Below are 25,946 nucleotides of genomic sequence, written 5' to 3'. Positions count from 1 at the left end.
CTCTCCATAAATGAGTGCCGAGGGTGAGCAAAGCTTTGTAAAGGGCTCTTGGCTGAGGAGAACGGTTGGACCAAGTCATACCACTGACTGTATTCTTTCAAAGTACACTTACTCCTCTTCTGGCAGGGGTCTGATCTACTCTACCCTAAGGGTGTGGCCTCCTTTGAATCCCATCAGGTTGATTAATTAAATTGGGTGTGGAGGAATTAACCAAAGACCACTTTGGAGGCAGGGATACCAAGAAGATTCACCATTCTCTTGCCCAGTTTTTCTTTCCTTAGATGTGATTTTCCCCCTTTCATTCACACAGAGATTTTTTTCAAGAAAAGCAGCTGTTCTACAGTGGACCCAAGAGCAAGAAAATTTTAGTGAGTTACCAAAGATAAAGGAGAGAGAAATTTGTTACATGTGAAAAGCACTGATGATGTGGTTGAATTAAATTGTATTTGTGTCTCTGGGCTGCCCTTGATTTGCCAAAATCTTATCGCCATGGTATTTCTATAGGTTACATAAAAATGTATTTAGTTATTCAACAGATATTTCTTGAGTGCCTACTATGTCCAAGCAGTGTTCTAAGATCTGGGGATACAGTATAAGCAAAAGAGACAAAAATCCCTTTTCTCAGCTGAAGGGGAGACAGAGGATTTAAAAGTAAACATACACCCTGTAAGTAATGATGAGTGAGTGCTTGGAATAAAATTAAGAGTAAAGGAATGGAGAATGATGACGGTGCTATTTAGATAAGGTGGCCTCAGGAGACTTTTACAATAAGATAATTGATTTAAACCGAGTTCAGTAAGAATTTGGTGTGTGTATTTAGAAGTCCCTGGCAAACTTTGCCACATCTTGGCTGTGTGACCTTGCTCCCAGTGACTAACTTCTCTGAGCCCAGCCTGTAAAATTCAGAGAGGATGCGGAAAATGCATTTGTAAATAATAGTGATTATTGCAGTTTATGAACACAATTTTATTACATTATGAATTTTATGAATGTAATAATAACTTCCCCATGCACCAAGGAAAAAATATTCCAATCTACTGAGGGGGTTCTTGGTACAGTTCCCGGCATGTATAATTAGCGATGGAATTTCGGACCCCGCCACTGAGCAGACATTCCCCTGATTCTGCGAATTCAGAAAGTGCATGATCGCTCACTAGCTTCAGTTCCCTCATCTATAAATTGGAGATAACGGTAGTGCTGACCACCTCGGGTTTTTTGTTGATGTTGTTAAACTAACATTTATTGAGCCACATTGAACCATGTGCCAGGGACGGTCCTAAACAATGGATATGTATTCATTAATTTAATCTCTAACAACCCAGTAAACCAAATACGATTTTTTTAAACAACATTTTATAATATAACCGAGGAAACTAAGGCACAGAGGAGTAAAATCTAGAGTCCCCACAGCTAGGATTCCAACCCAGACAACTAGGCTCCCGAGCGTGAAAATACTGTAAAGCGCTTTACCCCCATGCTTAATATATCAAGCATATACTTAAAGAGCTCAATATATCTTTACAGTAGTGGTTGTTATCAGTTCAAGCCCGGGGCTGCTCCAGAATTTCTCCTTAGGAAGAACTTTCGGTAACCAGTTTGTTGTAAGAGGAAGCTAGGGGATGCTTGCATAGCAACCATAGTTTACTGCATTTCAACCATAATGCTTATTTAAACTGGGGGAAGGAATCGGTGGTTCCCCCCCGCCCTTTGAGGCAGATGGTTTCTTCCGTTCTCCCGGATGGTTTAGGTTACGCGCTCGGGAGTCACAAAGCACGGGGTCACGTGGGCGGGCCGGTGCGCTTTGTGACGCCGCAGGCCCCGCCCTTCGTCCCGCCTATGCGCGCACGTCAGGCCCGCCCCGCGCGCGCCGCCCGTGCAATCCCTGCTTAAGAGACCCCGGAGTGGGGCGCTCGTCCGAAGCCAGGCCGCGTCCGCCATAGTGGTTGGCTTGGAGGTGTCGCCGGCACCTGGCGAGAACCCGAGAGCGGCAGGTGGGGCAAAACAAAAAGGGAGCCGGCGGAGCCCTCGCCGTTGCCCGGCGGTTTCCGGGCCTAATCTTTCGGTACTGGGCCGAAAGGCGACGGAAGCGAAAGGCGAGAGAAGCGCGGAGCACTCGGCGAGAGGAAGCGTCGGGGAGCCTCGGCGGTGTCGCCAGGGTCAGCCGAAGCCCCCCGGCCGCTGGCTGGGGCCCGGGGTGGTGAGGAGGCGCTGCAAGGCCTAGCCGAGGCCTAGTACCGGCTTTGTGTCTGAGGCGGCGTTGGCGGCGGCGGCGGCGGGGGGGAGGCGGAGCTGGGGGCGGCCTGCGGGAAGGCCTCTCCTCCGCCGACCGCGCGTTTCGGCCTAGGCCGCGGGGCCGCCCGTGGCCTCCGGGGAGCAGGCGAAAGGGGTCTGTGTGTGGTGGGGGCCTGGGCCTGGGGCAGCCGACGCCGGTCGTCCGGAAGCCAGGAGGAGGCGAGAGGCCGCTCGTGGACTCCGGGCCTAGGCCCTCTCCCCTCAACCTTCTCCCGGGGCCTGGGTCACCCCCGTCCACGGAGAGAGAGACCAACCGGGAGGTGCGGCCGCGCTATGGACCCCTGACCCCGCGGGGTCGCTCGGACTTTAACGTGTGGACTGACCGCTACTGACTGCACCGCCTGCCCCCGTCTCCTGCCGGCCCTTAGCATGAGCGAGGGGGACCCAGCGGGGTGACATTGTGCCCGTTGGCGGATTCTCGCTTGCCCCCTGCCCCGTCCTCGTCCTCCTCCTCCCACATGAAGCGATTTTGAATATCCGGGGGGGGGGTGTTCTGGATTATTGTTTTTACGAACCCCCGCTTGTGGCTGGGGGGGTTATTTAATCTGAGGCCTTAGGGTCCTTCGGTGTCTCTTGAGTGTTCTGTGTGTGTACATATTTTGCTCTTAAGTTTATAAATATACATACATTGAGCGTGTCCACGTCTCCTCGCTGAACCTTAGGAATCCTTTGGCACCATGTCCTGTGTGCATTATAAATTTTCCTCTAAACTCAACTATGATACCGTCACCTTTGATGGGCTCCATATCTCCCTCTGCGATTTAAAGAAGCAGATTATGGGGAGAGAGAAGCTGAAAGCTGCCGACTGCGACCTGCAGATCACCAACGCGCAGACGAAAGAAGGTAAGAGCCACAGGGGCTCCAGATCCTCGCTGGTGGAAGAGAGATGCTGGTGGCGAGGTGCCTGGCAGGAGACTAACCGCCATGATGTCTCTTGTGGGACTGTTCGTTCAAACACTTTGCGGACGACTTTCATTGATAGCCAAGGGTTGCAGCAGTCGGCCCTGGAGTTTGACTTATTTGATTTCTACGTACTTGGATCATCTGGAACAGGCTGATCCCCAGTCGTGCAAAGTCTGATGATTCCTCCCAAATGATTTTTTAAAACGAGGATTTCCGTGGCACAGGATGGGGGTGTCGTCCAGGTTCTCTGAGTGCTTGCCCTGGGGCGTTTTCTAACCTGTTTTTCTTCAGAAGGAGGAGAGGAGCGCATAAGCCAGGCTGCTTATTAGTTAAAGCAGCACTAGAGATACTTTTCTACCTTTCTAACCTAACCACGTTTGGAGGTTTAATGGCAAATTCTATGTTCTCTTCTCCCTCTCCTGATTTATTTAGTTAGTTTTAAATTTTGGAGTTGCCTGCGTTGTGGTGAAAGATCCTCACTTTAATGTTTTAGAGGATTTAATCCAGCCAGTCTTTAATGTTGGAATTGCTTTTGGAACTTGGTATATTCCGGTGTGACCACTTTTGTGTGTAAATTCCAGAATTAGTAATGCAGTAATTAGGTAGTTGAACTCTTAGTTCATCACATTACTCTCAAACTTCAGCAATTTCGTAAAGATCAAAAGTACAGGTTTTTCTTTTTTTTTGAATAGTAATTGCTAGACTTTACATGATTATGTTGATACTAGGATACTGAAAAATAGTCGGCTGCTACCATATGAGTAGCTTATTTATAGAAGCCACTCATTGGAATCTTTAAGTTCTTTCTCCTTTTTAGAAGCAGTTTATACAATATTGAGAATGTAGCATAGGTATGAGAATGAGACAAAATGGCCTTTTCAGGTTCTGGCTTTGAGCTTGTTTTGGTTTCTTTTTCGCATTACTGTAATGCTGATGTGTAGTTTTTAGTAGGTCAGTCTTTTGAGTTTTACTGATGGGATGAGAAGTAAAGTGAAGTGCTAGTTAGGGTATTTCATTGATCACTACATTTGGCTTAAGGTGGAACATGGGTTCTTTTAGTTGAAATTTGGGGTGGGGGGCCCACATCTAGCATATAGTTTGGTAGGTAGAGTAACTCTTGTCATGTACAAGAGCTGTTTTCCATTTATCAGTACATCCAGACATAACTAATTGTGTTATGTTAAGAAACTACTACTGGCATATCACAACTCGAAAATACTCAATAAGGAAGAACTTTACATACTCACTTGATAACACGTGAAAGAATAGTCTCCACTCCCCCCCCCCAACTTTTTTCAGTGTATCAGACCTAAGGGACACTTCATGTGAGGCTTTAGTAATTGTAATTACGTGGGAAAATTACTGGGGATCATGAACAGTTGAGAAACAGCTTTTAAAAATATTATGCAAGAAAATACCTTAAAGAAGATATTCTTTAAGGCCACAAAAGCATCCCTTAAGCATTATAGTCATGCTTAACAGAACAGATGGATTTACACGAATTTTAGGCCATCTTTATATGTTAGTGATACTTAAAGAATGAGAGGAAAGAAAATATAAATGATATTAGAGAATATTAAGGCAATTTTAATCACATACTACGCAATTTCATATTTTACTGGAGTATAACAGGATTTAATCATTTAAGGCTAGACTTTGTCCATCTTTTCCACCTAATAATTGATAACAACTTTGTTAAACTGGAGTAAATTATTGTTGATGGAATTCTTGTCCATGAATTTAAGAGTTTTGTCATGTGTTGTGTTTTTTTCTAAGCCAGGAAATTATATGATACGTTATTTTTACAAACGCTGAAAGCAGGGAAGTGCTTTGCCCAGCAGCATATTTTTTATGTATTTGTGAACTGTCATTATTGGAGAAAGCTTTGCTATTAGATTGGTTAAGAGAAGAGAAAATTTGCATCTTATGCAGTCCTCAAATTAGGAGAGAAAAAGATATCTAGGCACTTAATGAGTTTTATGAGAAATAGCATCCAGTGTCACAAGGCAGCTGAGTAAGAATGCCACTTGGTTTTAGCACCATCCAGTGAATTAAAGAGGACGGAATAAATATAGCTTCCTAGTTAGGAGATTGCCTAGGAAAGAATACCAAACTGGATCACTTTCGTTTGTTTGAATTAATATTTCTATCATGTTTCTATAAAACATTCCTTACAGTTTTGGAAATCTGTCCATGTTTAGGACTCTTACATCTTAATTAGACTAAAATGCTTGGATCAGAATTTCATGTTTTAGATTTAAGAATTCTTCTTTATTTCTAGACTGTATTTCAAAATGAATCTCAGATTATCTTTTTTAATGTTTTTCCTGAATAAACTTGTTTTCCTAATTTTCTGCTTATTTGCAATCCCCCTCCAAAAAAAACACACACACACACAACAACACAACCTTTATCCTGAACTTAGTGTGAAAGATTTGGAAGCTGAGGATGAAGTATTTTCAAGACTGTTTCTCCATTTCTTAAATTCATCTTGTTTTTCATTTCATCCATAGTCTTCATGTTTTGGATCTGAAATGACAGTGTTGCATAGAAAGGGTCTTTTGAAGTTAACAGACTACTTATTAAGGAGGTATTTAAAGGGTAAGAAATCATCAGTGTAACTCAGATACTTTAAAAGATCAATTAGAAAGCATGTGGCATCAGGGCACCAGACTTCAAGCTTGACAGAGCACTGTGTTGATCAAATGAATAAGTTGGATTGGAGAGCTCATGAACATATTTGCTATTTGTTCCCACAGTGAACTCTTTTGAGGGTTGTTACATAGGTAGAAGCTTAACTGTCCTGTGTTTGACACCAAGTTTTGGTTCCAGAATTTTTTAAAGATACCCCACCTCCCCTGCTCCCAGTTTTTCTTACTCAGATCTTGCTTGGAATTTGGGACTATCCTGAACTATCCAAAAGGTAATGATTGTAGTCTTACATTGGTATGCGAAATCTAGGAAATTGCATCACTCTAATTGGATACTTGTGAAGATACAGCTTACTACCTGAAATATACTGAAAAGAGCCCTTTCCTGAACACTTCAGTTTATAACAGGAAATAGTAATAGTGTGATTAAAAATAATAGAGCTGATACATATATAAAAGCTTAAAATGCTTACATATGTGATAAACTTAAAATAATTAGAACAGTGGTAGTCAGCCCCTAGGTGCTGAGTAACATTAGTGAATCAGGTAAACTCAGTAATCTTAAAAGAGTGAACCCTGATACCTGATTGTATGATTAAGGGAGATGGGTACATTTTTACATCTGTCTCCCTGTAGTGGATTATTTTTCTTTTTGGTAATTTTACAAATTCCTTTCATAGCAAATCTTTTTTTTTTTTTTTAACCATAGTTGAATTCATTGGTCCAGCTTCTTTTTTAATTTCGTTCTTAGGAAAGTATTGCAAGCAATAGTCCAAAGAGTAGAAAAATTCTTCCTCCCTGTTTGTCTTCTGAGAAAGTGACATCCTTGTTCATCCAGTTGCTTAAGCCAGGAACCCAGGAATTCATACCTGATTCCTCTTTCACCTTCATCTCTGCCCCCGCATCCATCCGAAAGCCTTCGTTCTACCTCAAAACACACTGACTCTTGATTTCTCTGTCACATTCCAGAACAGATCATTATTCTCTCTTACCTAAACTACACAGCAATCTTCATATTAGTCACCCTGTTTCTGTTCTTGTTCCCATGCAGGTTCATTCTCCACTTAGATACCAGAGTTATCTTTGTTTTTAATATTGTTTTTAAAATTATCATTTTTATTTAAAATCCTTCAGTGGCTTCCTGTTGTACTTAGAAACAAGATATGAAGCAGTATATATAATGTGTACCTTTCTACCTGTATTTCAATTCATTCTTTCATTTTCATCAGCTCTTCTGGCCTTTTTGTGTCATTTTTTCACATGCTTTTCCCTCTATCTGAAACATTCTTTGTCCGGTGTTTTTGCACATCTTGCTGGCTTCTTAGTCTCACATGTCAGTTCCTCACAGGGGCCTTCCTTGAATCAACATACTATCCAAAGTTGCATCCACTTTTAATTCTTTATTACAAAGCCCTTTATTCTGTATTTGAAATGTGTCATATTTTAATTTTTTACTGTGTCTTCCCCAGTAATACTGTGTTTAGGGCCTAGGAGAGATAGAATGTTTGCATTCTAAATAACAGCTTTTTCTCATGTAGTTCAGATATTCTGCATTACTGGCTAAATAGAGAATGACTTAGTCTTACTGAGATTTGGGGTTCCACAAAAGTAGAGGTGCCAGAGCCAAGAACTTGCTGATACTATTGGGTGTCCTTTTAAGAGAAACCCCTTATGGCTTTGGATATTTGTTCTGACAGTTTCAGTAATCTAGATGTAAGGAGCATGTAGTTACTAATGCTCCTTTATATTTAAGATCGTTTCCCGTAACATATATGTCTGGTTGAAGTTTTCTATTTCTTGAGGACTATGAATTATCCAAATCCCAAATAGAAATGCAAATCTTTATCTTTTTATTTACAGAATATACTGATGATAATGCTCTAATCCCTAAGAATTCATCTGTAATTGTTAGAAGAATTCCTATTGGAGGTGTTAAATCTACAAGCAAGACATACGTTATGTAAGTATTTATTAAATCCCATGTTTAAGTTCTCAAAGTAGACTTTTTTTGTGAGAAAGAACAAGTATATTTTAGAACTGAACTCATTACTTTACCCTGATAAGTATGTCTTCTTAATCCTTAAAATTGTGAGGATGAGTTTGTTTTTTCCTGATCTCTTCCCCCAGCTAACTTAACCCCTAGTTAGGAGTAAGAGCTAATTAGAAAGATTTTTTGCTCTGTATAGGTAATATTTACAAAGACAAGAAAATGATGTTCAAATTAGTGAATAAATATTTCTGAACCCTTCTTTGGTTTTTGTTTGCCTGTACACTTTTTCCCCCTACCATTTTTTCACTACAGAAATGTATATTAAGTGTCTTAAGAGATCTGTCCTAAATGTTTTGTCAGCATCAAGAGTATTCAGTAATGCTAACATTTGTTCCTAATCAGTACGGGGCTTTTGTTGGGAAGCAACCACAGACACTGGAATCAGGCTTAGGTTTGACTCCATTTACTACTTCCCACCAGTTGTGTGAAGTTGTATTTGGGTAAGTTACCTAAAGTTTGTGACTCAGATTCCTCAAAATAAAATAGGGATATGAGTATCTAACTCCAGGGAGTTGTAGGAATTAAATAGTGCCTGGCACATGGTAAATGCCCTTTATTGGAGTAAGAATGTGGTAATATCCTAGGAGTGGTCTAGAGCTTAAGAAATGCACTAAAGGGGCAGGATTAAAACTTTATATCTAACTTTCTCTGCTTTCTTGAAATTTCAATGGTGATAACAATTAAAATATGTGAAAAGGGTAGCAACTTGAGCTATTTAAAGCGTAGAGATTTTTACCTTACTTGAAATTCTGGCAAATTCTGCTTTTGGTCAATGAAACATTCTGGAATTTGCCAGTCCTAGGAAATGGAATGTGTTCTTGGAATTGAGGGAAAATAGTCATTTCCTGGAGCTTTACCTCATGTGGACAAGTTTTCTAAGAATATTCTCATTAGTTTAGTGTAAAGTTATATTCCATACGTTAATGTTTGGAGGTTCTTTTGTGTAATATCTTCTGTATAGCAACAACTTAAAAAGCTGAATACTTTTATTTTTCCTATAAATACCAAGTGAACTATGTGCCTTTTACTTTACATAATTTTGAGACATGGTAAGAGAAGAATTAATTCCTAGAATCTAGTGTGAAGTTATTCCTTAATTTACCAAATGCTTTTTAAAAATAGCAAGCATTCGATTTCAGTAGATTTTTTTGATATTCAGAGACTTTGAGGAGAGAATTGTTCAAAGTATCAATACTAGGGAAAATAGTTGCCCCTTAAAGAATTAAATGTGAATTCACTGTGTATATGATTTCCTTTGTAATGTACTTGCCTCGTGAAGTGCCTTTGAATTTGTTGAGCAAATACTAGTAAATTAAAACTTCATTTTTATCTCAGGACTTCCAAATCATGCACAGATTTAGAAACTCCATTCATACGCTGTCTGACATTTCTTTGTAGTCAGGATAGTGTAAACTTAAAACTAAAACTAAGCCTTTAAAGGCTGTATTTTAGCAACTTGACTCTTGTCCCCTTTTCTGTGTGGACTTTTAAAGGAATTTCTCGTTGAGCTTATTTGTGTATGTATTTTAAAAACCAATTTGTTCAGTTCTCCATAACCAACTTATTTAACTTATTCTTTTAACCAAAATACTCTGTCAGACTGTTGATTTTTTTGGAACTTAGAATTCTTATTTAGTCTTTGGTCATTGTCTTGAGACTTTTTTAAAAAATTAAACTGTCAACCTTTCTGGATTTCAAATTTAGTTTTTGGAGCACAGCAATTTCTCAGGGATCCAAATTAAAAAATGTTAACAACAGTGGTCTTGCTTTAAGGAAATCCGATGTATGAAAATTCACGTCTGTACCTATTAAGAAACTGAGGAATAATATTATTGTTCAATCTATTAAGAAATAATGACAAAGTTTCTTAAATAACAAAAAACTCATACTACCTTTCAGAAAACATTTATTGTATAAGTGGCAAGATACACATCTATTCTAGAATTCCCCAGTATGGATTTTTTTTTTTAAAACCAGAAATGCATCTTAAACTGTTCAAAGATAGTAAAGATTAATCAAGGTAATGTGTTTATTACTTCTGAAATTGGCTGTTTTAAAATCTTTATGCCAAGGAAAAATTGTGTTCCTAAAAATGTGTGATTAGAGAGATGTTTTTATCACAAAAATTCATTAATAGCTACTCACAGAGAGCTAATGCTGATTTTCTTTTTGTCGTTTTAGAAGTCGAACTGAACCAGTGATGGGAACTTCAAAAGCAGTATGTAAAAACACAATCTCACACTTTTTCTACACATTGCTTTTACCTTTATAATGTAGCAGTGAAGTAAATCATTTTAGAACTTAATATCCAACTGATCATAGTACATATTGTAAATAAAATGTATTTGATTACAGCTCAGTTGAATATGGATATATGTGGCATAACTTGCACACTTTATTTTGTAGAAATGGGTAGTTTGTGCCCAAAAAACACTGTTTCATATTAAATATGATAGCATTCTTCCTGTATGACGCTGTGTTGTACAGTTAATGTATGATCTTTTTTTAGATCATGTAGGTTTTACACTAATGAACATGGTAACATGTTCTACATCTGTCTGTCTATAGTTAGTATTTTGTATGTATGTACAGGCTGTTGTGTGCTTTTTGTTTCTTGCAATAAAAAATGTTTGGAGTGTATATTTTGCCATTTTCACGTTGTATCACTTAGTTTTTCTTTTTTTGGTTTTTGGTTTTTTTTGGTTTTTGGTTTTTTTTCTGCCTGATTGATGGCTTTGAAAAATGCATTAGCAACATCCAAAGCATATATTTAAGGTTTGATTCTTTCTCCAGTTTCAGACACGTCATAGAAAAGAGCTTTCCAGAGACCATTGATGCAGCTTTTATTATTTACTTTTGCTTTATTTGGCAATTTTGAGCTCCTATTCTTTGTTTATATCTGTACTGTAAAGTGAAACCTGGAATTGGGCCCCCTACAAGTATATCAGTGTCTCGTCGATGATTTTGATGATTTTATACAATTGAGTACACCGTTCTCAAGTTTTAACAGAGGTCTTCTACTTCTCTAGTCTGCTCAGTTGTCCAAATTAAAATATTTCCTGTTTCTCATAAGATATTAAAATGCTGCATTAATTGTAAGCCAGCTGAAAGCTGTAGCTTATCAAAGGTAACTCCCCTTAACCAGGGTAACATCTTAACCTTAAGTATGACACCATTTTGACTTCGAGCTTTTAAGTGAAAGGTAGCAGCATTCCTAAGTTGTGGGGTGAAACATCCATTTCAGAACAGAGATCTGTAGCAATTGGGTTCTGTAAACGTGGTGGTGCTCTAAACATTTGACTGCGCAGGCTTGATTTGTACACAATACAAGATGTCTGAAATCTTCACGTAGAATTTAAGGGTATTGCTTGCTGTTTCAACTTTATCCTTTTAAAATGCTACTGATCTTTTAATTGTGTATCAGGCATTTCACTAACCTTGGATCATTGGATCTTAAACATGATAACATAGAATATCTGAACTTTGGACTTGTTCTCTATAAAGTATATGGCCTTTAGTTCTCATGGAACTAAATATAGTGATTCAAAAATCACAACTCTTAGTGTTTTGGGGTTTTTTTCCCCCTCTTTGGGGTATATGGGTTTTTTTGGGGGGGTTAAAGCGTAATGCTGTAAAGACTGTCCACAGTTTCTGTTTTGCTGGTGATTGGTTTAAAACTGATTTTTATGTATCCAAATGCTAGCACAAATCAGATTGACTATACTGGTGACTGTAGTAGTTGTAACACATTTTGTATAAAGTACATTTTATATAGTATTTAAACTAATTCAGATGAAGTTTTATTTCTTGAAAACAATTATTTCCTTTTTGTTTATTAGCATGTGTATGAACACAGATCACATGTTCATAAATAAAGTTAACGTTCTTTTAGCCTTGTGTGTTCCCTGGCATGTCTGTATTACACTTACAAGAAGCAGTTTATTTTATGCTTATTTAGGTTTCTCTTTTCTTTCTTCTTTTTTTAAAAAATAACTTTAAAACTGACTTTGATTTTTAGGTAGAATAATTTTAAATGGAGATATTAAGTAACTTAATATCCCCATCATTTATTTGCTTGGGGTACACTTGCTGACATTTAAGATTTGAGAGAATATATTCATAAAGTGTAATTAGTGCCCATCTTAGAAGACTTACGTGCATTGTGCAAATTCACAAAAGCCAATTAAGACAGAATCACTAAAGCAGATTTTTAAATTCTAATTAGTAAATGTATGTACACTTTTGATAATTTAAGCCAGCTCTAATCAAGGATGACTGTTTGTATCTATATTCCACAACTTTTGTTTGTAGTCATCCTTCTATGTTGGTACTCCAAAGCTGCGGGTTCTTCCTGCTTACATTTTGTAAGATCCTTTAATTTCAAGCAAATATAGTTGGCATAAAAGATTTCAGATTCTTGCTTCCAGATGCAAGACCACAAATTAGATGTGAGAATGTGGGTTAATTTTGATGTCTATAGTGTGCATTAATCAGTGTTTTTGGAGACTATTTTTTTTAAGTAGGGTTTTTTTTTAAATCTGAAAGTTACTGTATTTATTGATGTTTAGTACGTATAAATTCCTAGTTTCTAAAGCATTTCTTGTCAGCATTTTACACTTATTTCTTAGTACCTTGCTATATGTAGAAAACAATTGGATGCCTTTCTAAATTTGTGGTAAATTTGACTTGTGAATTATAAGGTATTAAAGTGTTACAGGGATTATTTGGTGGAAAAAAGTGATTTAGATGCTGTTGAATATCTGAAACCACTTTTAACCAGATAAATATATACTAATAATAACAAGTTGGCAGAAATCTAAAAGAAACAATAGGAAAGCCCAGCATAATAACAAAAAGACAGCTATATCTTAGGAGTGGGAAGAACAAAAAAATGTTAGTTTTTTAGTTCCAACAATAAAAAAGAGTGATATAACTGATTGCTTTCTTTCTAAGGAAATGATCAGTATGCATATTCTAGACAGTAATAGGCTATTTTTAAAGGCTATTAATTTCATGGATTGACAGCAGTTTGTTCAGTCCTTGTTTCTTAAAATTCAGGTAATTCCTGGTTGATATATCAATAAAATATTACCTTCTTCAAAATAGATTGAATAGGTCAGAATTTGTTCTGGATAAAAATAGTCTATTTATGTGTTCTTTCAATTTTTCTTTTTTAAATTTACCTCCTGAGATACTCGTTCTTTAAGGAAAGAACACTTCAAAGCTGCACGAGAGTGAGAACCCACTGGTGGGTTATATGGCTAGGAATGTATGTGGGATTAGTGCATTATGGACTCTGTAGTCCCTCGAAGTGGAGCTAAGAACCTTTTGTTTAAATAAACATCCCAGTAATAATATCCATCAAACTAACATTTAAAACTCTTAAGATATTTATAAGATGTATTTTAAATTTAGCCAACATCAGTTTTGTTTCCATTTATTGAATTACTGCTGTGGTGGGCATTGGGCTAAGAACTTCATATCGAAACTGATTACATTTCTGTTTGGGGCTCTAAGTCATGCTGCTTTTATTTTAATACTTAGTTCTCTGGAATACCTGAAAAATACATGATGAAGACTCACTTTTTTTTCTTTGATGCAGACAACTTGTTACATTCTCTCCATTTTAAAGAAGAGTTCTGACCAATAATGCATGAGAAATGTATAACATGTCGAATAAGCTGCCCACTTACTGCATAGGAAGCTAATAATGTTTTCATTTTGGTACACTTGTAGGGAAATCATATCTTTAGAGTTAGAGGCTGAAGGTGTGTGCATACACACATAGATAAACATTTTTTTTAAACTGATATTAACATATTCAGGGGAACAATAAGAAGTTTTAAATGTCACATTTGAAAAAAAATGTTTTTTAAAGCCCTTTTATATCCATGTTTAATACTTGCTCTGTTTGATTAAATTAACTTTCTTTTCTCTGCATATTAAAGTCCATTCTGTAACTGCTCTGTTTGCCCTGCCCCGGGGTACCTTTTGTTTCCCTTTATTTGGCTTAACATCTTTGCCCTGATAAAGCTGTGGTTTCTTTGGCAAGATTAGCTATTGTTACTCTTTGTATGGGAGAATAAATGAACTTACTCAGACTGAGCAGTACATACTCAAAGAAGAAAAAGTAGCAATTATCTGGAACCTGTTTTATTAAAGCAATTATCTGAGCCTTTAAAGAGCTGCTTGTTTTTACAGTGTTATGTAATGGCATTATGGGAAAGTTCGAAAGATTTCTTATTCTCTCTTCTAGTGTACATTGTCTTGAGCATTATCAAATTTAGAGACCATTGATAGACATGGGGCTCTTTCTTAGTATTAAACCACCACTCTGAACAGGTTTCCTATGTGATATAGTGTTCTTTACCCTGTTTTCTCATTGTAATTGAGTCCCTATCAACGGTTAGCCTTTATTTACTGTATGTGGGATGTGTGGAGAAGGATAAGTGGGGTGAGTTACATTTCAGCTTTAAAACAAGATAACATTCTTTAGAAAACGTCTAAGAAAAATGCCCAGTATTTGAACATTAAGTGGCAGTAGGGACTAAATGATCACTTTCAGATGTTTTCAGTGTGGAACTTGAATGTGTGTTTAATTTTTTGTGAACAGATTGATGACTCTTCTGCATCTATTTCTCTGGCCCAGCTTACGAAGGTATATATATATATATTCTTGAAAATATAAATCTTTTTCTAACATCGTATTTTTTTTGTTGTTGTTTAATGTGGAACAGTGTTTTAAGAGGGTTGGGGGAGGAGATATTTTGCAGACACATTGTACATACTATTACTATCCTGTAAAGAGTAGTTGCTGTTTTGAGAAGATAGGGGGAGTATTTTGAAATCAGCTTCACCATAATGTTGGAGTATTGTTCATCTTCAAGACAGAAGAAACACATGAAGCTACACTTACTCGCTTTTTTCCCCTCATACATTTTGTTTAATTATACATTGGAAACTAGCAAATTTCTGGAGGAATTCCCTGGTTTTGGCTGTAAATTATGTGGACTTTACGCAGCCAAAATAGAAGCTTTCCTTTACACGGACGATTGCGTGGTTATTTCTTGAATATTTGAATTGATCCCTTGAAGGTCAACATTTTAAATGTGATACAATTGTTTCTTTATGCTATAGACTTGTAGTCTGTCTGCATTAGAAAAAGTTTTAAACAACCTAATTTGTTTGAACACAGACTACATGAATTGTGTAAATGTATAAAGTTGTTTGCAGGAATATACCAATGTGTATGTTTGGCAGAGGGGAAAATTGTTACCTCCTGAAATCATTGTATATGCCATGTTTTGCGATAAGATTGCTTGCAATTTTCTGCTCAACAATGTGTACCTTTTGTTTGGGAAAGCACTAGTGATGGATTAATTTTTAAAACAATAGACTTAGTTTGCAAATTGTGCCTTTAGGGGAAAAAAGGCAAATATTACAGATCAGGCAGATTTTTGAGGGCCAAGAAGGAAGTTTTCCAGTTTTCCGAAAATCATTTTTTCCCTATCAGAAATGTAAAACCAAATTTATCAACCGAGGTTAATGAGTTAGATGAGTTTTCCATTAGTGCTGTCCCTATCTTGTCTTTTGCTTTGTTATAGGTTTTGTCCTTATCCCCTAGAATGTATCCCCCAAAATGTCCTAGTAACAAATACAGCTTTTTAAGTTCCTGTTGTGGGAAAAGTAAACATTAAAGTTGATGATTCTAAAACATGAAGTGGGCTAAAACCAATCTATAATTTTTTAATGCAAAGTGGTTTAGCATAGAGTTAACATCTTTAGCAATTTATAGTTCACTGTTTCAATTCATGTGTACTGTAAGGACCATATTTGAGTTTTGGTCTATTCCTACCATTGTTTCTTTGTGGGAAGCAGTTGCGGAGTTTTGGAGGTTTGGGGGATTTTTTTTTTTTTTTTTAAACTATCTGTAAGTTACTGTTTGGGTTCAAACAAATTAGTTGTTCAACATCTGTAATCCAGTTTTCTGTAAATGTTGCTGTTCTAAGCTCTGTTAATGTTAAGCATTCTTTGTATATAAAATTACAATAAAGTGTTAAAACTGGTTGCTTGTTTTGTGGATGAATGTAAAGCTAAAACCTAATGAATGGCTGATATGAGTGCTAGATGCTTGAAGATTCAAGTTATTAGGACTCACTCCCTTAGACCCTGCTTATATCTAGACTATTGTATGTAATACCTTAAAGTTCATAAATCTTTGGAGAGTTGGATTTAAAATTTGAATGCTCAATGCATGTGCTTTGCACTTAGTTTGAAATTTGACACCACTACCTAAAGAGCCTTCTGACTTGTAGTATCTGCTGCATAATATGTTCAATTGTTCTACCCCCAACCCTACCTCCAAATTATATGCTTGACATTTGATGCTTAATGCTGTGACACTTGAACTATTTTTAAGACTTAAAAACATCAAGTGTTTCTCTCCTAGCTTAATCTCAGTTTTTAACTCTTAGAAGAGTAGTATGCAAATCTTAAATGTAAGGTACAAACAGGGTCTAAGGTTTGAGTGCCCCCAGAAAGACTTTCTTCAGCACCATAGACACCCAAACATCATGTAATGACCTAATGAACTCCCAGTGCGTCTTCTAGGTTATACTTGTAAATAACTGTTTTTATGCAAGATTAGATACTGCTCTTTACAGGATGAGTGGTGTTGTCTTTGGCTGTGTGGTCTTAAATGTGTTTCTAATGTGTGTGTCAAATAATTACCTGTTAAACAGACTGCCAATCTGGCTGAAGCCAATGCTTCTGAAGAAGATAAAATTAAAGCAATGATGTCGCAATCTGGCCATGAATACGACCCAGTCAAGTAAGTTCATAAATACTTTATACTAATAGGTACTTTGGGGTGGGGTCTCCCCCCCATATCAAAAGCATTTTTTTCAAGTCTTTGTGTACATGTAATTTTTTTTTCCCCTTTCAGTTACATGAAGAAACCTCTAGGTCCACCACCTCCATCTTATACTTGTTTCCGTTGTGGTAAACCTGGCCATTATATTAAGAATTGCCCAACAAATGGGGTAAGTTCAAAGTAGAAGCTATGATACACCTTATTTTTCTTAAAATCTTTTCTTAGCTATATTATTTTTCTTGGTAAATACTGCCTTCTCTATTACAACGGCAAATGAGCATAGCTTTTAGAGCCAAACTGCCAGGCTTCAAATCTTGACACTGCCACTGAGTGAGCAAGTTACTTGATTTCTCCAAGCCTGTTATTTCTTCTCTGTGAAATGCAGGTAATAATAGTACTTACCTCACATGGCTGTTGTGAGGATTAAATGAGATCATATATGATAGCACTGCGTGTTAGCTAATATTAAATAAAGGTAACTGCTTTTTCTCTTCCTCCTCTCTCCTTTCCCATACATATAGGATAAGAACTTTGAATCTGGTCCTAGGATTAAAAAGAGCACTGGAATTCCCAGAAGTTTTATGATGGAGGTGAAAGATCCTAACATGAAAGGTGCAATGCTTACCAACACTGGAAAATATGCAATACCAACTATAGATGCGTAAGTATTCAAATTAGGTATGATCTATGGAGACTACAGTCAGTCCAGGTGATAGTGTTTTATTTAATCTTGGGCTTGTGAGTTGGCTACTTGGATTCCTTATGAACGTTGTATACCAAGACTTAGTCTCCACATGTTGCATTTCTGTGTTAAGAATGAGAGGCTGCAGTCTGCTCCATTTAAAGCAAATTTAAAATGGATTTGGGGTTTTTTTGCTGCCAGTGAGTGCCACTTCCCTTGTGATCTTCTAATTTTTCTTTTTCTGTCATTCCCTACTTTCTTCCTCATTCACATACATACTCCCACATAGTCTTATATGCTGTTTGCATCCTTTAAAAGAACAAGACAAGTATCTTAAACTTTCTGAGAAGCAGGACGGTTAAGAATAAAAGTTCTGCAAGATATCAAGGCAAATTTAAGTGCCAAGATTAAAGGAAATGCTGAGGTATCTTGAATAAGTTTGGATATACTGTGTGAGTCTTAAGATTCTGAAGTGTGGTTTATTTTATAAACCATTAGTTCAGATCAGCTATAGCTCTATAAGCTATACCTTAATGCTTATTTTTAATGTGTTTTCAGATTTTATTTTATGAGCCAATTTTTAATGAAATGAATAGACAGTAAACCTAGAGGCATAGTTCAACTAGGTAACTTCCCATTTTATATGCTTTTATTAATACATTTAATTACCTTTTTGATTACCATCAACAGTTGTAAAGTCTCACAATATAAAACACAATATTAAGTGTTCTTTGGAATATGGTTCGCTAACTTAATCGTGCATAAGAATCTCTTACAAAAGTATGTTAAATAACCTAGGTACCCTGCCCCGCCCCCAGGGATTATATGATGAGACTCTGAGTCTGCATTTTTTAACAAGTCCTCGAGGAGATTATGAGTTTAGGGGATCCTTAGGGCATACCTTGAGAAACATCAATTTAGAGAGTAGATGTCCATGTTCTTAGTGACAAAATGTATATTAAGAACAGTTCTCCTCAGCTTCATGCTATATTGTCAGATGTGGTGAGCAGGTAAGGATGATGAAAATGGCTATGCTTACAGAATGATACTGAAAAAAGATAGTGTTTTTGAGTAGGTAAATACATTGTTTTTGAGTAAATACATTGTTGTAGTTCACAGATAAGAATTAATGTTTTCCTAAACTCCCAGCCCTACTCACTTTATCAACTTCACTCCCATCTATTTTTTATCAGTCTACCATCCTGTGTTTTTGTGGTTCATCTTAGAGCAATTTGTTGTTACGCTGTTTCTAATTCAGACATTTCATACATGATTCCAAACAGCTTTAGGTTGAAATTGATGACTTTTACAGACACAATTTAAGAGCAGACGGCTACATATTAATATAATATGTAGATATTAAAGTATTTAAATAGAAATTTGTGTTGGAAAAATTAACATCACCTGTGAACCCCTACTAATAATTAACTTCATTGCTTTTGAATACTGAAATACAGAAGCCCATTTGTGCCAAACACACAGCAAATACTGGGGAAAATGGGAACCCAAATATTTTAAATGAAACTTTCACCTTCTCCACTAACACCACTGATAAGCAACTTAGACTCTTCTTCTGTTTCTTTTTCTATCCTCTCTTCTCCTCTTTTTTTTTTTTTTTTCTTTTCTCTCTTTTGGGCAGTGGGAGACTCCTCTTTCACAAATTGGGAACAATGGGGCATAAGCAAATTGATACATATTTCTGGAATCGTGGTGATGTCTATGGAGCAACTGCAACACAAATAACACACCTAAGGTACCCTGCTCTGTGCAGATGAGATTCTTTCATTTTAGCATTTGAGATGAACACACTCTGTTCCTGAATGAAACAGAAAGGATTTCTCTAGGAATTCCTGTGTTTTACAAATGTGCCTGATTACAAAGATGAGGGTGTTGGAAGCACTGGTGATAAGTCTGAGAATAGAATATTTTGGTTTTTTATTTTTAATATATTTAATACCCAACATTTCTGCCAAGTACATTTCTACGAAAAATGGACCTCCAAATATCTAATGAGGTGTTCCTTTAAATTTTTTACACATACTTTTAATATCTAAGTCATGAATATTTCTTAATTGACTATAAATAGATTAATCTCTCTTAAAATGTTAAGTATAGTAGACCACTGTTTTGAAGTCTAATTCTGGCTATTAATTACTGGTGTGATTAGTGACATATTTCCCTTGAATTATCCCCCTTAATTGTGTAATGTCAGTTCCAATTTTAGTTCCCCATATTGTGGTATTCACATTAGTACCTTCACAGGTTTTGGGGACTGTTAGACTATGGAGGAAGAAAAAACAATTTTTTCCCCCAAGAAACATGGTAGTACAGAAAATAGTGATTAGGGTGTTGTCATAGCTTAAGCTCAAATCCCGTCTCTGCCACCCATATAAATATAACTTTGTGGCACTGATTGTGTCGCTTTACTTCTCTGGCTCTCAGTTCTTAGAGTTAGAGATTCGAAGATCCTTTTAGCCACTTTCATAGCATTTTTTTTCTTTTTTGTTATACTTGTTTAGGATTTTGTTTTATATCTTTTTGTTCAGGGGGGGATGTTCATAACTGCTCCCTTATTTTGGGAGGTACACACTTATATAAACTGATTTGACATTGTACTGAATTATAAGTATCCATTATGGTATAGTAGAATATATAAATTTTTTTGGAAATACTTTGCCTTAACAATGTTAAAACACTAAAACTTTCTTTTACAGAGAAGCATATGCAATTGGGAAAAAAGAAAAACCACCTTTTTTACCAGAGGAACCATCATCATCTTCAGAAGAAGATGATCCTATCCCAGATGAATTGTTGTGTCTCATCTGCAAAGATATTATGACTGATGCTGTTGTCATTCCATGCTGTGGAAATAGTTATTGTGATGAATGTAAGAAATGTTGAATCTTTGACAATACATAATTTAGAGTATGTGTATTTCCTTGGAAAGGCTGTTAGCAGTATTGTATATTTTAATAATATGAATTATTGATAAATTAATCAATGAGCATTTAATAACTTTTTGTTGCTACTTTTTTTTAAAAAAAGCAACCACCTCCTTGTCCTTTTAAATATTAGAATTGACCACATTCTTTACCTTCATCAAGGTGACTTTACTGAGGTTTTATAAAATGTAGGATTTTTATTTCCTCTGTGTTTTAAATGGTGTACAGAAATTTAAAAGCCTTTTGGGCTTTAGATATTCCAGAAGTACTTTTAAATGATATCTAAGTCCCTTTCTAGGAATGTGAAAAATAGCTTATTCTAAAATTCTTAAGTGTGATTGAGAACTACTCTGTAAAGATATTACCCAACATTTGCCAGGGGGTTACTTGTGAATCATTTATATTCTATTAGCACTTGATTTTTTTTCTGCCACTTATCTTAAGTTTGTCCCTTCTTACGTCATCTGAAAATTTCATTGCTCAGTCCTGCTCTGGTCTTCATCATTTCTAAAGATGGTTTGGGGGGACTTCCCTGGCAGTCCAGTGGTTAGGATTCCACACTTCTACTGCAGGGGACGCAGGTTTGATCCCTGGTCTCACGGCCACAAAATAAAGGTAGTTTTGGAATACAAATCTTTTTTATGGGGCCTCTTCAGTGAAGACCAAAGTCAAGAAGAGGTCACTTAAAAGTTGTTTCAGAGTGTGTCTTGAATTTAACAGACCACTTATGATTGGATTTTTTGCAACACTGAAGCATAGTCAGTGCATCTATAATTTAGTGTTGGTTCTTACCTGCTGTGCTATAGATGTCTCTGATTTCCTTGCCTGAACAATGCTTCTGTTATTTATAATGCCCTTTTCTAGTGATGCTTTTTTTCTTAGCACCACATACCTTGTGGGATCTTAGTTCCCCTACCAGGGATTGAACCCGGGCCCTCAGCAGTGAAAGTGCGGAGTCCTAACCACTGGACCACCAGGGAATTCCCAAGTGATGCTTTTTTAAAAGCCCTATATTAGCCATATAATGTTTTTGTCTCTTTGTAGACTATTTCTTTTCTTTTTTTTTTCCCTATAATATTCCGATTACTAGCTAAACAAAGAGAATAGTATTTGGGAAAGAGCATCTTTTCTCTCAGTTTAAATGTTTGTTTAGCTTATATCCATTACTTCTGTTTTTAAGATAGAGATTAGAGCAGAGGAGTGCTATCAGGCGAGAAATTTTACTTTTAAATTTCTTAATCTAAGAATAGAAATGGTTAGTGATGTGTGCTTAAAAAACTGTAATGTAACTGAACACATGTAAACTGTCTTTTTAATTCATTCAGTAAAAACTGGGTTCCTAACTATGCTTTTGTTAATATTTAAAATCTTATACATAGGTATAAGGACAGCTCTCTTGGAATCAGATGAACATACATGTCCAACATGTCATCAGAATGATGTCTCTCCTGATGCTTTAATTGCCAATAAGTTCTTACGACAGGTAGCTATATTTGTATCACTTTTTATGAAAAAATTTTAAAAATCTTTTAATTGATTTAACCGTACTTGAGTAAATACTACATTACATTTTTCTGCATTTTTATGATTGGTGTCTGTAGGCTGTTAATAACTTCAAAAATGAAACTGGTTATACGAAAAGACTAAGAAAACAGTTACCTCCACCCCCACCCCAACTACCACCTCCAAGACCACTCATTCAACGGAACCTACAACCTCTGATGAGGTCTCCAATATCAAGACAACAAGATCCTCTGATGATTCCAGTGACATCATCAACTCACCCGGCTCCATCCATATCTTCATTAACCTCTAATCAGTCTTCCTTGGCCCCTCCTGTGCCTGGAAATCCATCTTCTACCCCAGCCCCTGTACCTGATATAACTGCAACAGTCTCCATATCAGTCCACTCAGAAAAATCAGATGGACCTTTTCGGTAAGTCTATGTATTTCTCGCTGTTAGGAAACAAGTGAGATCAGTGATGTAGTTTTTTTCATTGTATATTGCTTTAACAGTTGTTTTAGTGACCTTCAGTCTGTTGCATCCCACTGTGCTCAGTAAGGTGGATGACTTGTAAGAAATGACCTAGTCTTTGGGAATTCACTGGTAGTCCAGTGGTTAGGACTTGGCACTTGCACAGCTGGGGCCCAGGTTCGATCCCTGGTTGGGGAGCTAAGATCCCACAAGCCACACGATACAGCCAAATTTAAAAAAAAAAAAAAAAAGAAAGAAATGGCTAAGTTTTACTGGAGGAACAGACAAATGAAGGAGATTCATTTGCAAATTATTAAGCATCCCAAGGTCAAAAACTATATACATTGCCAGCAAGTCACATTAAATGTTGAATAATATCCCATGACAGTCAGCTCTGCAGTTCACAAGAGGGAGAGGTCACTTATGGTCACCTCTTATGGTGTTATTAGAAAACAGTAGATTTGAGCAGAACTGAGAACAATTCGGATAAATAGAGAAAGAGGGGATGAAATACTGGTAGAAGTAGAGAGGTCAAGAAATGATTGTTTTGGAGCATAATTATGTAGGAGAGTAGTGAAAACTCATTTAAATCCTACCACTCCTGAAATGAAAGGGACCTTTATAGTCCAATGGCTCATAAAGACTTAAAAACTCAACCAGCTTTTAAAAAATAGATGCCAGGGGTTTGTTCCCAGAAACAAAATCTTTAGGAGTAGGACCTTTACAAGTATATTTAAGAAATCCCTGCAAAGTATTATATATAGGATGGATAAACAAGGTCCTGCTGTATAGCACAGGGAACTGTATATTCAATATCGTGTAATAAACCATAATGGAAATGAATGTGAAAAAGGATGTATATATATGTATAACTGAATCATTTTGCTGTACAGCAGAAATTAACAGAACATTATAAATCAGCTATACGTGAATAAAATAAAAATTTTTTTTAAATCCCACTTAACCTATTTCAGCCTTTTATTTGATTAATAGTGGGAATAAGGCCCAGAGAGTTCATTGACTTACCTAAGGTTACCCTTTGATTTAGTGGTAGAGGTGGAAGTAGAATTTACTCTCAATCCTTTATTTATTTATTTTGTCTCTCAAGTTTTTTTTTTTTTTTTTAGCTTTACTAGTCTTAAAACTGAACCAATTTCTATCATATCTATCATAGATTGTACTTCTTTTTTTTTTTTGCGGTACGCGGGCCCCTCACCACCGCAGCCCCTCCCATTGCGAAGCACAAGCCCTGGGCGCACAAGCCCAGCGGCCATGGCCCACGGGCCCAGCCGCTCTGCGGCACACGGGATCCTCCCGGACCAGGGCACGAACCGGCGTCCCCTGCATCGGCAGGTGGACCCCCAACCACTGCGCCACCAGGGAAGCCCGATGGTACTTCTTAAGGAGGCTTCTTCATTTTACATTTCACTTACATATGAAGAACTCTTCAAAAGTCCAGTCCTCTCTCACTTTCCCCAGAAGTTTTCATCATCTTTGATGTAACTCATCTTAATGGAAGTGTGATGGATGAACAGTAACAAGATGTGACTTTTACTCTTTATTTTCCTTTGATAATTTTTACTCATTACATGCAGAAGTAAACTTTATAATCCTATTATCACAAATTATGTATTCCTGAAATAAGAATATTTGTGTAATGCAGACATTTCCTTCAGGTCTATTATTTTTCAAACTTTACAAGTATTATATATAGAGGCCTCTTAAATATGACTCACATCCTTGTAACATGGAATTTTTTTTCAAAAATATGGAAAATATTGCCTATTTTTTTCCAGTTTTATCGAGAAATAATTGACATACATCACTGTATAAGTTTAAGGCATACAGTACAGTGATTTGACTTACATATATTGTGAAATAATTATCACAGTAGGTTCAGCTAACATCCGTCTTCTCATGTGTAAATACAATAAAAAGGAAAAAAAATTTTTTTTCTCTTGTGATGAGAACTCAGGATCTATGCTCTCTTAACAGCTTTCCTATATACCATACAGCTGTGTTAGCTATAGTCATCATGTTGTACATTACGTCTCAAGTACTTATTTATCTTATATAACTGGAAGTTTGTAACTTTAATCCTCCATTTCTGGTGACTTTTTAATGTATTGTAAATTATATTATTATCTAGGGATTCTGATAATAAAATACTGCCAGCTGCAGCACTTGCATCTGAACATTCAAAGGGAGCCTCTTCAATTGCAATTACTGCCCTTATGGAAGAGAAGGTAAGTTTCACTGGCTTTTAAATTTGGAGATTTATTATCATTACAGTAGAGTTTTTTGTTTTGTTTTTTTAACTATACCTTTTTGGTTTTTTCCTAAAGGGTTACCAGGTGCCTGTACTTGGAACCCCATCTTTGCTTGGACAGTCATTATTGCATGGACAATTGATCCCCACAACTGGTGAGTAAAATCATTTTGGTTTGAACTTTTTTCCTTAAAAAATAATTTTAACTTTATTTAACCTGTAATTTTATATTTACTTATTGGTTTTGTTTATTTTTGTTTCCAAGGTCCAGTAAGAATAAACACTGCTCGTCCAGGTGGTGGTCGACCAGGTTGGGAACAGTAAGTATATGTCTCAAATAATCTTCAGATGATTGCTTTCTAACCGGATGATGGAAATTACAATCTCAGCACTGTGTGCTGAGTGTCTTTTACTGTGAACTCCTCTTTTATATGCCATGTTAACACAGTTTTTATGTAAAATGTCACAAATTCAAGACTATATGAAGAATTCTTCCTAAAAAATTAGTAATTCTTTTCTATAATAATAAGATGTAAACTCATGTAAATTCTTTTTACTTTTATGGCTTAACAAATGGTGATCTTGGCAGAATCTCAGTTAATGAACAGATAAGAATTACTTGAAAGAATATTTTAAATACTGAGTCAGTTATTATGCTGGTAGATTAAACTTTCCTCTTTAATTTGGATGTTTTTGATTTGAGTAAATAAACACATAATAAGATTAAAGTCTGTCAAACACAAAATTTCTCATTTTGACTAGCTATGTTAATGAAATTTTATTGCGTATTAAAATCTGTAGGGTGTGGGAGACACTGCTTTGTGAATGATCCCTGGTGTTCTCCTTACTGCTGCAAGTAATAAATCCTTCCGTCTCCCAGAAGAAAAAACAAAAAATTTTTTAGGGTATGATTTTCTACCCTGGAGTACTAAGAACTTTGATCTTCTATAGGATGTTCTATGGCATTAAAAATCAGATTTATTTATTTTTATATAATTATTTCTATTTATGTGACCTATATAAATGGGCTCATATATTTATGTAAACTGGCTTATATTCTAAAACTTTAATCTTTTTGTTTGAAAGATAAACCAAACTTCTTATAGAAAAAGTATGTTAGAAAAAGTATGTTAGTTGAGAGACTAGCAGAATATATCAGTAGAAAGAACACGGGATTTGGAGACAGACCTGGGTTTGAGTCCCATCTCCTGCATTTGCTAGCTATGTGACAAGGGTATGTGATTCTACTTCTCAGCCTCCATTGCCTCATCTGTAGAATTGGAATGGTGCTACTTACCTCACATGTCAAA

General features: G+C 36.4%; 1 protein-coding gene across 2 annotated transcripts in view; it reads left to right on the top strand.

The window, feature by feature from the left end:
- The first annotated feature begins 1,903 nt into the window (after positions 1-1,903).
- Positions 1,904-25,946, top strand: part of RBBP6 (RB binding protein 6, ubiquitin ligase) — a 32,149-nt gene continuing 8,106 nt past the window's right edge. Inside the window, exons 1-13 of one of the 2 annotated variants that reach the window (XM_027126611.1) lie at positions 1,904-3,135; positions 7,707-7,806; positions 10,078-10,114; positions 14,510-14,554; positions 16,638-16,726; positions 16,841-16,937; positions 17,290-17,429; positions 20,165-20,337; positions 21,772-21,875; positions 21,994-22,328; positions 24,517-24,613; positions 24,713-24,791; positions 24,902-24,956. In XM_027126611.1, coding sequence (XP_026982412.1) covers positions 2,970-3,135; positions 7,707-7,806; positions 10,078-10,114; positions 14,510-14,554; positions 16,638-16,726; positions 16,841-16,937; positions 17,290-17,429; positions 20,165-20,337; positions 21,772-21,875; positions 21,994-22,328; positions 24,517-24,613; positions 24,713-24,791; positions 24,902-24,956 — 1,517 coding nt within the window. In that variant the 5' untranslated portion in view covers positions 1,904-2,969. The remainder of the gene's footprint in view (positions 3,136-7,706; positions 7,807-10,077; positions 10,115-14,509; positions 14,555-16,637; positions 16,727-16,840; positions 16,938-17,289; positions 17,430-20,164; positions 20,338-21,771; positions 21,876-21,993; positions 22,329-24,516; positions 24,614-24,712; positions 24,792-24,901; positions 24,957-25,946) is intronic. The other variant, XM_027126612.1, reaches the window with a different exon arrangement.

The sequence above is a fragment of the Aethalodelphis obliquidens genome, unplaced genomic scaffold, assembly GCF_003676395.1.
Source record: "Aethalodelphis obliquidens isolate GAN/ISIS:26980383/991018 unplaced genomic scaffold, ASM367639v1 scaffold30, whole genome shotgun sequence".
NCBI classification, from domain to species: domain Eukaryota; kingdom Metazoa; phylum Chordata; class Mammalia; order Artiodactyla; family Delphinidae; genus Aethalodelphis; species Aethalodelphis obliquidens.
This window is presented reverse-complemented; position numbering and strand designations above follow the sequence as displayed.